The 12,758-nt window shown below is 40.4% G+C and overlaps 1 protein-coding gene across 1 annotated transcript in view; it reads right to left on the bottom strand.

Moving 5' to 3' along the window:
• Positions 1-405: 405 nt before the first annotated feature.
• The window catches only part of LOC103385808 (serine/threonine-protein phosphatase PP1-beta catalytic subunit-like), an 18,469-nt gene continuing 6,116 nt past the window's right edge, over positions 406-12,758 (bottom strand). Inside the window, exons 2-8 of the mRNA XM_017037442.2 lie at positions 4,561-4,692; positions 3,966-4,196; positions 3,607-3,711; positions 3,417-3,488; positions 1,610-1,761; positions 1,058-1,192; positions 406-961 (exon numbers count right to left, since the gene is read on the bottom strand). Coding sequence (XP_016892931.2) covers positions 857-961; positions 1,058-1,192; positions 1,610-1,761; positions 3,417-3,488; positions 3,607-3,711; positions 3,966-4,196; positions 4,561-4,692 — 932 coding nt within the window. The 3' untranslated portion in view covers positions 406-856. The remainder of the gene's footprint in view (positions 962-1,057; positions 1,193-1,609; positions 1,762-3,416; positions 3,489-3,606; positions 3,712-3,965; positions 4,197-4,560; positions 4,693-12,758) is intronic.

The raw sequence follows: 12,758 nt of genomic DNA, 5'->3' as shown, positions 1-12,758 counted from the left end.
AACAGTAGCAACACTAGTACTGTTAAACAACTTTAATGTAGTCACACGTTGCTGGCCTCTAGTGGCCTTCTAGGGTTATGTGACGGTCTCGCACTCTTGTTTACAAAAGTTCATGAAAAAAAAATAGCACATGTATATAGGGTAACATTCTACACCACTCCTACCTTTTTTGTAACGATGCTCTTTGTTAAACAGATGGTTCCCGTTCATTTTATTTTTCAAAAGTAGTGACGTAGCAATGTATGCTCACCACGTTACATCGTATTCTGCCAATACAGAAACACACAGAGTTTTATTTTATTGTTTTGCTGTATCTTAAAAAAATGTTTTTATATTAAAAATAAAGATGTTTTTACAACAAATATACAGGCCACGATAAGGGGAAGAAGCACACAGAAGGTCCAGGCAGGTTTATTCCCTGTATTATTTATTGAAAACCCAGCAGTCGTCACTGAAACCTGTCGTGTCTGAACAGACGGGGGAAAATAAGGAGCCGTGGCAATTAGCTGTCATTCTCTCATCCGAAAAAAGAGCAAAGGACAAACAAAGAAAACACTACGATATGCTACAGAACGACACTCGTTGTTTGCTAATTTTTCCTCATCCATTCATACTTTTTTTTTTAAACGTTACACAGAAGAAAGGCAACAGAGAAGAAGAGCGTGTGTGTGTGCGTGTGTGGTGATCAGTTCAGAGGCAGATAAGAAAATGAAAGAGTTAAATGAAAGACAGATGAGAGCGTCTTTAGAAAACAGTCGTGCTCCTCTGTTTTCTCATCTGCAGTGTTGTGGGGTTGTGAGGCCAACACGAGAACATTTAGGACAGAACTCTCCCTCTCTCCCACTTCTCTTATCCTTCATTGTTTCTTTGGAGTTTGGGCTGTTCGCGGTGGAGTGACGGGCCGGCCCGAGTTCATCCCTCCGTACTGGTACTTTGCTTTCTTCTCAGACGGCTTCAGGATCTGGAAACACACACACCGAGACATTTAAATCCCATTGTGTAAAAGCCGTTTTTTGCACTGCAGGAACTTTTTCGGTACTTTTAGGGGACCACGTACCTGGAAGGAGCACATCAGGGTTTCGTCCACGCTCATCATGCCGCCGGCGTTATCGAACTCTCCGCAGTAGTTTGGCGCGGAGAACAGAGTAACCAGCTGCCGCTTGGCAAAGAATTCATAACCATCTTCTACCACCTGAGGGCGTAAGACACAAAAATAAAGCTCATGGCACCGTTTTGAAACACGGTTTCAAAGATGTAACATTTAATATTTACTATACTCTGCTCGTAAAACTGTAATTGGGCGTTTATGGCATTCTAATAGTAAACTATGTTTTATTGAACAATATTATTACCAATATTTATATTTATTGTTATTTATTGAATAAACCATACATTTAGGGCTGTATTTCACACCAGAAAACTAGTCAAATCTTTCAGAAAATGCATATCAGGGAATGATACGTAAAAGTAAATTATTTTTTGACAGATGATTCATCGACAAAACAACCTAACGAATACAGGCTAAAAATATTACCGTATTAGGCTAGCACGACTCTGATCGCTAAAATAAATAAATAAACAAAGGTCTGAACTAATTCATTAAAAACACCTGGTGGGCTCTGCAGATGAGATCCAGGTCATGACGGTTCAGGAACTTGCTGACTACATCTGCACCGAAGGTAAATGAGACGCCGCGGTCATTCTCCCCCCAGCCCTGGACATCCTTGTCTGGGTCAGACCACAGCAGATCACACAGGAGGCCTGGAGGAGCAGAATGACACAACACATCTGATATATCAGCCAATGGAGTTCAGAGATAGAGTACCTATGTCATTCACCTAGGCTTACACTGTGATTACATCATAATGAAGGACAGGGGTGTCAAACATAGAGCCTGCGGGCCAGTTTTGGCCCACTGGCTGTATGTTGGGGAAGTGAAAAAAATGCACAAACACTTAATGTTCATGATGTTTTGTCAATCTATAATGCATGAAATATGAATTTTTACTTATAAACTTGTACCTATTTGCATGAAAACAAAGGAGAAAAACACGGGCTTATTGTTATTTATAGGTAAATATGTTATGAAGGTGCTGAGTTTGACACCCCTGATCGAGGACATAAAAACATCACAAGAGTCTGACTTACACTTAATGAAACAATAATGAAGGGGAAAACAATTCATAAAGCACAACACAAATGAAAGAAAGTAAATGTAGTACAATCCAATGTATGGTGTACAACTGAGGAATTTAAACAACGCTGTCTTTCTTCAATACGTCTGTACGTCGGAACGATTGAACAAGACTTTCTTAATAGATTTATGGGAGATGGCGACATAACCACGAAACGTCTTTAGTCGAGGACGTCACAAACCAAGGACATTCAGAGAAGAGTGTCATGGTAGAAAATCTTTCTTGGTCAGCTGTATGGTATGTGTACATATGTGTATTGCGAAGGAAGAAAACTAAAGTAGCTTTAAGTTATTAAACACAAAAGTACTTCCACTCGTTAAGAAGGGAGTTGTAAAAAAATGTCTTTTGTATGAATGGAACACTCACACACACACACACTTCACATCCAGACACAGACGTCTCCTTCAAAGAGACCATAAGAGGATCTGACTGAGGAGACAAAGCCTTATAAGGACAAGAGCAAATGAGTCCAAATAAAGGACAAACAGTCCGACCGAGGCAGGCTTCACTGCCTCTGCTTTAACCAGGTCCGGGACTGAAGTTTTACCACCGTCTCTTAACGCAAATATAATCCAAGGAAATCGGGAAGTTCTGCTAAAGAGCAGAGAAAACACCATTAGCTCAGCTCACAGAGCACCAACTTATTAGTGACCTTGGATCTGTGCGAGGAAACGGCCACATTAGAGAACACATTAGTAAAACAGCAGCAGCAGCTCTGATGTGTGTGAGTGTGTGTGTGGGTGTGTGTGTGTGTGTGGACCGTGGAACAGTTTGATGGATTACTGCAGAAACCATTGGTGGCTGTGGCCGTGGAATCACCACAGCTGCAGAGCTGCTGCGCCCTCGCTGCCACCGTGTGGACTTTCCAGCTCCAGCACAATCAGCTGTTTTTTGTTTAGTTTTTTTCCCCTTAATTTTGCATATCCCAACAAGGTCGGCAAAAAAAAAACAAAAAAAAACTTGAACTTGAATAACTTTGCAGTCATCAATACACATCCGTACTCCCTTAGAAACCACAACACAAACTCCTGACTCTCATGACTCAGCAGAAAGAAGATGAAGAACTTTGTCTTGCTCGAGATTAAACGTGTTACTAGTCAGTAACATGTCAGTAACAAGTCTGGTTACATGGCTCGGGCCACAAATGCTGGATTTGTAGTATAAGCTCTTGTGTGTTTGACTGACTGGTGGATGACTTTAAGTTTGTCCGTGTTGACCTACCTGTGTCGGGGACATCTGTGGGTCTCATGATGCGTCTGATCTGCTCCATAGATTGCAGGTCAGGTGACAATCCTGAGAGAAACAACAACAACAACAACAACGAATCATTACCTGCAGTGACAGGTCCATCCACCTAGTTATAGTTACATCATTAACCTGTATCAGCAACAACAACAACAATATGGAATACCTCCATGACAACAGAAGATCTTTTCGTCCACGATGGCAGCTATGGGCAGGCAGTTGAAGCAGTCGGTAAAAGTCTTCCATAGCTTGATGTTGAATCGGCGTTTACCTGTGAAATCAACGGGACGCAGGCAAGTTCGGAGGTGTACGTGTGCCAAGACAAGGCAAGCAAAATATCCAGCTTGAATTGGACGCTAGCTACTAAAACAGTCCACAACTTAAAGAGGCTCCGGACTAGCCGGACCACCTTCGACACGGCCGGTACATCTCCGGGAGCACCTCCAGTAGTTTTTTTGTATCAGAAGGTATGAAAATAAACAAGAAAGACTGAAGGAGACAGTAGGCCGAGTACACTGTACTTACACTCGTCGTAGAAGCCGTAGATGCGGTTGATGGAGGCACACTCGTGGTTGCCCCTGAGCAGGAAGAAGTTCTCGGGGTATTTAATCTTGTACGCCAGCAGCAGGCAGATGGTCTCCAAAGACTGCTTCCCTCTGTCCACGTAGTCACCCAGGAACAGGTAGTTGGCTTCTGGAGGAAAACCGCCATACTCAAAGAGCCGCAGCAGGTCTGTGTACTGTCCGTGGATGTCTCCTGGAGTGAAGGTGGAGACAACCGGAGAAAGATCGTCAGGTGTAGAGTGGAACATTTCACTCAACTAGTATCCATTTCCACTAGGTGGTAGTAGATGGCTTTATAAGCTGTTGAAGAAGATCTGTGTGTGTGTGTTTCTTCAATTCCTGCCAGTATAATCAGTGTTGTGTTCAACTAAACTGGCACTGGTTTCACACTGTGTAAGTAATTTGTGAATACATTTAAACTACAAGAATTATGTTATGTTCATTACATGTACTTTTTTTGTGACATTTGTGTTTAGTGGTGGAATGCAGGATTTTTCTAATGAAAAATATGTGATGTGGCTCAAAACATTGAACCTCATGAGAGGAGAAATACTGACCACAGATTTTGAGCGGAGCCTCCAGCTCCAGAAGGATTGGTTGGCTGAGAAAGATCTCACGGGACTTGATGCAGAGGCCGCGCACCTCAGCCTCCGTCATCTGGACAATTTTTCCTGGACGACATCCTCGGACTAGTGAGAAAACAAAAGGCAGTGTTAGACATTGAGGTGTAGCTGTATTTTTTTTTTTTAAACAGGTTTTTCAACTCTGTCCTAAGTGACCTTTTTTCCCCATTTTTGTCAGTGTATGCCTCTGTTGATCGTCAACATTACAGAAAACATCAGCTCCCACAGAGCCGGTTTTAAATAAACCTGAGACTAAATATGGGAGGCAGCGTTCAGTCAACAGACTGAGGATGGCAGTGTTGATATTGATGGGAGTGTTTTTGGAGACACTTCCTGTTGTGCAACAGGGGGGAAAGAAGAGGGAAAGAAAGAAGAGGAGGGGTTTTAAAATAAATAAGAAACGCTGGGAATGCAAATGGCAGACTGACAAACATCTGAGAATCAATGTAATTAAAATGTATTACACAAAAAATGCAAATGTGAGCTTCACTCCAGCAACAATAACCTTTCCCATGACCCCAGACATTGGCTATAAAACAGTTCAGTGATTATTAACTGGCGGCCCGGGGCATGAACCTGGCCCGCCAAACCATCCACTCTTGAAACCTGCAACTGAATTTTAAAATAAACATCAAATAATAAATAATATTATTATAAAAAAATATATGATTTTTATTTCATTTTATTTGAGTGTCCAGCACCCAAGGTATATGTCCAAGGGACAGGACTTTTCAATCAGCATTTTATCAAATAATAATATTATAAAAAAAAAATATGAAAAGTCAAAAGCAGTCAAAAGCAGTAGAATGTTATTAATGTTCAGCATTGAAGAAAAGTCAAAAGCAGTAGAATGTTATTAATGACTGGCTGTAAATTTGAACTGTATTATGGTTTGGTTTGTACTGACTCTTTGGCCTTTGTGTGCGTGTGTGTATGTGTGTGTCATGTACATACGTATGTGCGACCCTCTTATTTCTGCCTGGTGACAAACACTCTCTGCCAAGACACTGCACACACCCAACCTGAAGGCTAGCATTGAGGCTAAAGTTAGACTGTTCAAAAAAGTAAACAACAACAACAACAATAATACGGTTGACAGTTGAACATGACCGCAACAACATAAGAGCCTCATTATGTGCAGCTAGCTGCCCAAAACACTGCATGTTGTTTTGGGACATTTTTGGGGCTGTGGAAAAAAAAAATCCCCTCCAGTGGTTTAGCAACACAAACATGTTGTGTTGTAGGTGTTTTCGCATAGACTATTCAGCACAAGTGGGACGTCTATGTGTGTGTGTGTCTCCCTTCACCAATTTCACACCCCTCCCTTTCAGCTTAGCTGTGACGCGTTTGCAGGTCTGTGCTAGCTCAGCTGACAGGGAGCGAGGCCTGATATAGGACACACACTCACCGGACACACACTCACCGCTTTGTCATTCTAGAGGACTGAGGACACCTACGGACATAATGCATTCACACAAGTCTCATCCCATCTCCCCACTCTTACAAGTCTCATTGTAATATTTACAAAAAATGTCCTTAACTCCATATAACTGCCTCCTCTCCGTGCCCCCACTCACACAAACGTGCGCACATGCGCCTCTGGTTTCCCTGGCTTGGAGGGATCCCCTTTCAGCATGGCTGAGGAAAGAACCAGAACCAAGGATGCACGCACACACACACACACTGTATATCTTTATCTCCACCCACAAACAACCACATGCTAATTGATCCAATGACCTTGACTGTACCAGACAGCCTTGACACCTTGACTGTACCAGGCAGCCTTGTGTGTGTGTGTGTGTGCAGTGTAAGGGGGATTCCCAACATTTGCCATTGAAATCACTGATTTGCAGTGACTCTCCAAAAGAAGAAAGGGAGAGAGTGATTGACTGACAGAGAGAAAGAGAAAGAGAGAAAGCGCAAGAGAGAGGTATTGGTCCCTCATCAGATCACCATGGCAACCCAGCAAGACTCACTGCTCGACAGCAAGGGGTTTGTGAGCAGGGTTGCTCCTGAATATAGAGGGAAGGAAGGGAGGTGATTTGCAGTTGGAGAGGCTCCTCCACCAAACACCATATGCCCTGCATACTAACATGTACTGCACCTGACAAACATACACTTCAGGATATTATCCAAACTTTATATTAAAGTTCCTGCAGTTTGTGTTCCCAGGTGTGACAAGTCAGGTCCAAGTGATGGACCGGTTCACCTGTTAGGTGATGTAACTTTCTAATCAGTTCATCACCTCAAGGCAAGTAAAAGCATTCAGGCACCTGGTACATGTGGAGCTGAAACTAAGTGTTAGAATGGAGGAGGATGGTTAATGTGCCATGGATGTAATACTGTCTGAATAACCTCAATATACTAAAATAAATGGTAAATAAAGACATAAAGACACATATTTAGAAATACAAACACAAATTTCCCGAAGGGAACTCCCGAGGAATTCCCGAGGAATTAATAAAGTGCTATCTATCTATCTACAAATGTATACATATGTAGAGTATATATACAAATATACACACTAGGGGTGAGTAATGGCAAGAATCTGGCAATATATATTGCAATATACTGCAAAACTATAGGCACAATGATATATATATATATTTTTTTAACAATACCGGGAAAAAAAACTATTTGTTTTTAGTAGCGGTGTGTATTGGCAATAATCTGGTGATACAATATGTATCATGTAATGATATATTGAGCTATACTGCAATACTATTTTTTTTAACAATTTAATTTTAGGACAACTGTCGGCGTACTTAACGCACAACGCCGTTACATGCTTGACGTTAAGTTACTAAAACTGGAGAGGGATCTGTATCTGTAATCGTAGAGAAGAAATAAAAGCAAAATAAAATGAACCAACATGCTCGTTAGTGTTCATGCCAACACGAGTGCGGTTTTACTTATGCTTTGAAGAGTAATCCTTTAAGAGCAAAATCAATCATGCACCAACTGAAATTGTCTTAAACTGGTTTGGCATGAACATGAACCTGAGCTCACTGTACAATTATCATCACTTAATTCCATTTATGAGGGACAGGCCCCACTTTTGGGGGACGTGGAGTTGTTCGGTGGGGGTGCAGCAGGTGAAATGTATGTATTTTTAAAATTTGTACCACAGCATGAAAAATTTACAGATTGGTTATTGCATTTACTTATTGGAAGGTCAATCCGATGCTTCAGAAAATGTTTGGGAACCATTGATCTAACTATTGTTACAGTACATCTAAAAGTATTGTAAGTATTTGTTAACTTTAAAATGTGACTGCTAATTTCTTTTTGTTAGCTTTAAAATGTGACTGCTAATTTCTTTTCTTCATTATTAAAACACAGACAAGTGGCTTTATACATCTTTACATTAGAGATTTTAACATAAACATCCCTCCATCACATAATTAATATTTGGAACTATTAATTAGTATTGCTTTACTAAAACAATGTAACTGAAACCAGCCTTACTTTGTCCTGGAGTCTGTCTTGATTTCAGCAGTGGCATGCATTCAAGTATTTACTTAGCTATTATGACTAATGAAATCTGTGTGTTGGGAGTCTTGACTTTGTTAGTAACAGCAGTTTGGTCTCTGAAAGCCTAGTCTGAGCTTAAAGAAACGCGATGTTGCAAAAGCTTTCTCCGCAAGCTCTTACGCAAAATAGCAGATCTCCGCTCTCTGTCCCTTATCTTTCTCCCCAAATTTGGTCAGGTACATATTTATGCGTTTGTGTCCGTTACTCTGGGTGTTTGGTTTAAGCTCCAGTCATGCGTTAGACCACTGCCAACCAAACAGTAGTTTCTTGCTTGGACTTAAAAAACGCACAAAAAAGACGACTGCACTGCAGTGTTGGCTGCAGCCTATCCCTCTCTGTTTATCTTTCGTTTTGCCTCCCTCCACCTCTTTCCTCCCCCTCATCTGTTTATCTCAAACGTACATTCTCGTACACCCTCACCTTCCTCCTCTACTTTCTCAGTGGAGTGCGCTGACGTCACGTGCCTCAATTTGCTCCTCTTTGCATTCCAGAGGCTTCTCAGAGCTCCATGCATTGGTAGCCCAAGCTGCATTCAGCTTCTGTGCAGCCTGGGATTTACTCGACTCTGAGCAAGTCTCAGAACCCAATTTGACAATTCTACTTGTTTTGGATTGTGACATAAGGTCTTGAAGACTCTAACTTTCTTGACAAATCATTGAGAACATAAGCATCCAAAGGGGTGACGGGTAATTCAAATGATCAAACAAAACTGTTGGAATTTTTTTTTAATTCCCTATAACAATATCACAGATTAAATATACAGTATATATTATATAATCTATATTAAAAGAATTTATATTAATTAATTTCATATCGGCCCTTGGAAGTAAAAAGGTATCGGTAGTCGGTATTGACTTTGTAAAACAATACTGTGCATCCTTGGTATATAGATACGTATATGTGGCTTTATTTTCATGAAATACTTACCTATGCTATTGTAAAGTATATTCATCCTATCTATTTTGCTCATCAAACTTTATAGTTTTAGCTGAGAGCAACATTTCTACATATTACCTCTTAGAAACATTAAAATCACCACAGAGAGAACATTACGACAGATGGTGGATGAGCAATGTTAGGTGACTTCACCCTGCCCTCGAACAAAACCTCTGCTGACTGAGTCTGTTATTAATTGTTCAATTTCCCAACCCTGCTCCAACATTCACCTTTGTTACAGTGTTTAATCTTTGCAAGCTTATTCCCTGAATCATAGTCCACATACATGAAAACTTCATTCACCAAATATCTGGGAGGAAACCTTGCTCCTACCCAACCCACCCTAAGAGGCATGAACAACCTCAGAGAGTTGTCGAAGCACAACACAGTAAACTGCCTGAGCACAAAGTCGAGTTCTAACCGGCTGGTTTCCAGACAGACAGGGCCAGCGTGCTCGCTTGTTTTTCCATAACTTATTCCCATCTTGGCTTGAAATAAAAGTTAAATTGTGGTCTAAACGTAAGCATAGATAAAGTACAAAGCTCTGGATGATCTAAGAAAAGTTGTTTTCCATCATCATGTCACCAGCTCTACTGGCTGCAAACTTAGGGTTCAAGATGGTCAACATTTTCCACATTCCACATTAAAAAAAAAAAAAAAAGCAGGGTCTACTTCAAATGATTGGGTCACAGACTGAGCCTTACACATCACTTCTGCCAGGCATTACCATATATGGGCAATGCTCTGTGGAGGAAGTGGGACAAAGCTGGAAGACTGTTATTGTTAGTGCTGGGAGCAGAATGTGACCAACCAGGGAGATACAGACAAGAGCTCTCTCACTAAGACTACAATAGAACGTTTACACTTATTTCACACGATAATTTAAATGGGACTTAAGTGTGAACTGTCTGTAGCCCTGACGTGACCCACATACCCAGAAGATCACTCACCGCGCAGAGTGATTTGTTTATGGAGGCAAACATGGATGGTTTCACATATCGGTGAAAATGTATAAATTTTCACCAGTTGTGGTGTAATCATTAATAATCAATTTAAACAAGTCAATCAATCAGAGAACCTCAGCGCTCCTACTGGCTGAGACTATTGTGGGCTGCTAGCATTCATTACCCGAAGCACACACCATCCAGGAAGCTAGAGACACTTTGACCATCTTGTAATTTCCACTTATTAGTTCCTCAAACAAGCTGACTGTATTGAATTTTATTTAATATTTCCTCTAAACAGGAACTGTGCTATCATATTTTTTGACAGGGCCTTAAACTAGCAGTCTTTAAATTGTCAGGAAATTATGAAATTATTGAAAATACATTTTTTTTGAAGCCCACTGTTTTCTAAAGTACTTTAAGTCCAAATAGTTGTGTCTGTATCTGAATCTGGTCTATATATATACACAACCAAAATCTTTGAAAACGTTTGGAGGTTTATGTTAACTATTAGAGCAACTTAAAAATCTATACAAATGCAATCTGTTGGGTCAGTTCCAGTTGGTCATGGTATTTTGCATACTTCATACAAATAAAGGGCCATTGTATTCAGTTATAATTTGTCTGGAGCTCATTTTGTTAAAAAACAAAACAAAATTGTGATAAAACCGTACTGTGAACAAAGAATCGGGACTCATGTCGTATTGTGAGTGTATTGTTGCATCCCTATTAACTATTTATGGATGCAAATGATATCACTACAGCTTATTCTCTGTAGCTACTCAGAGAAGCTATTCCAAGAATCCAAAGAGTGAAGCGTAGGCATGAATATTTAAGCAGAAATGACTCTGCATGTTTTCTCCACTGCTGCACCAATAAAGATGCCCAGTCAGACCTTTTTTAGCTCCCAAACTCCATTCTTTCCAACCGGGCGCTGTGCCAGCAGCTTTGTTTCACTCCTCCATCCAACCCTCTCCCACACAGGAGCAGTGGAAAACAGTGACCCCACAGTGAACGGCAAACACAAAGTACCCTTGGCGAAGAGAGTGGGAGCAAATCTTGAGGCCCGGAGTCCCGAATGCAAGTGAATTTTTGTGCAGGCTCATGCATTTTCAGAGAACGTTTTTGTTCGCCTGTAAGTGCCATGGTTGAATGGACATCTTTGTGGGGCAAAAGAAAGGATGGATTTGAAGGGAGACACTGGAGGGAGGAATAAACAGCATGCATTGCTGCAGATACAAAGAGAGAAAGAGAAAGAGAGAGAGAGAGAGAGTTGGAGAATAAAATGAGAGAAACTTAGTGAGAGTATGTGGAAAAGGAGATTGAAGTGGAATAAAGGACAGTTGGGGGGGAGGGTGGAAGCCAACAGTGAGTGAGCTGTAAAGCCAGGGTGAGTAGTGGTGCCAGGGGTGAACATTCACCACCACACAGGCTTGGCCATTGTTGTTTCCATAACCCATAAACCATGCAGCAAAGCAGCTGTCCTGCATGTCTCACATAAACAAGCACAGCAGCAGCAATTTACCAGCGTGAAGAGCAGCACTATGACTTAATGGTGAATTTTGAACAGAATATATGTTATATATAAATGTCTACCTGATGTGTGGCCTTGATGATACAAACTTATCCACTGAGTAGTGTTATTTAATGATATTATCACATATGCAAATGTTTTACACTGATTTATACACTTATATATATACACACTAGAACCTCGGTTGTCGAACGCCTCCCTTTTCGAACAATTCGATTAACTAAAAATTGCCCTGGTTGTTGTACCATAACTCGGTTGCCGAACAAGAGCCAATACCACTCAAGCAGCAAGTAATCACTGAGTGACTGAGTGTGTGGCGTCAGTCTTGCCACGGCCTTGGTTCGAAATACATCTACATAGTTCGATATCATTTCAGTATCAAGTAGAAATAAACAAATAATTCATTAGAGGACCAGATAATTTAACACTAATTATTGATTTAGTTTCATGCACATATGCCGGCCATTGTATAACTTATAGCATCAGCACAACATTACTAGTACTGAATATGGTGCAGAAATGTAAAAAAAAAAGGCTGGAAAGGCTGTCTAATTTAAGTGTGAAAACATAAATATTTTAGTTATAGGCATAATGAGGCTGATACAATCAGTGATATTATAAACTTGGCTCTGTACACATTTCCAAGTCATTCTTTTTCAGGTAAGATATTAAATTAGAAGTAACAAAGGAGGACATTTTTCTCCTGTGTTCTGATTATCAGACGAAACATCAATACAGATATAAACAAATATTACATTGATATGATATTATTGGGCTGATGTTACCTGGCGGACAAAGTTATCGGAAACTCCCTTGTAATTACCAGCAAAATTGTCACCCAATTGATTTCTTTTCACTTTTTCTGACCTGCTTTTTGTCCATTTTTGGTATAGGAATACTGTAAACCCAAGTAAAAAAAATCCTTAGATTTAACACCTTAGACTTAACATGAGCCAATTTTATTACATCACTGCAGCAGTTTTATAGTGTTGTTCAATTTCAAGTGTAGAAAATTATCAATGTGCTGGTATTTAATCACCAATACTGATTTTTAATCAATGACAAGGTTATTAAACTCCATTTTCACACATTGTTGCTAACCATTTAACTTATGCACTCCTATGACTGATAGCTAATCAGCTATAACTGCTATTTAATAACAACCATGTCTGCTTATATAACAG

Source organism: Cynoglossus semilaevis, chromosome 1 (assembly GCF_000523025.1).
Source record: "Cynoglossus semilaevis isolate Cse_v1.0 chromosome 1, Cse_v1.0, whole genome shotgun sequence".
Taxonomy (NCBI): Eukaryota; Metazoa; Chordata; class Actinopteri; order Pleuronectiformes; family Cynoglossidae; genus Cynoglossus; species Cynoglossus semilaevis.
This window is presented reverse-complemented; position numbering and strand designations above follow the sequence as displayed.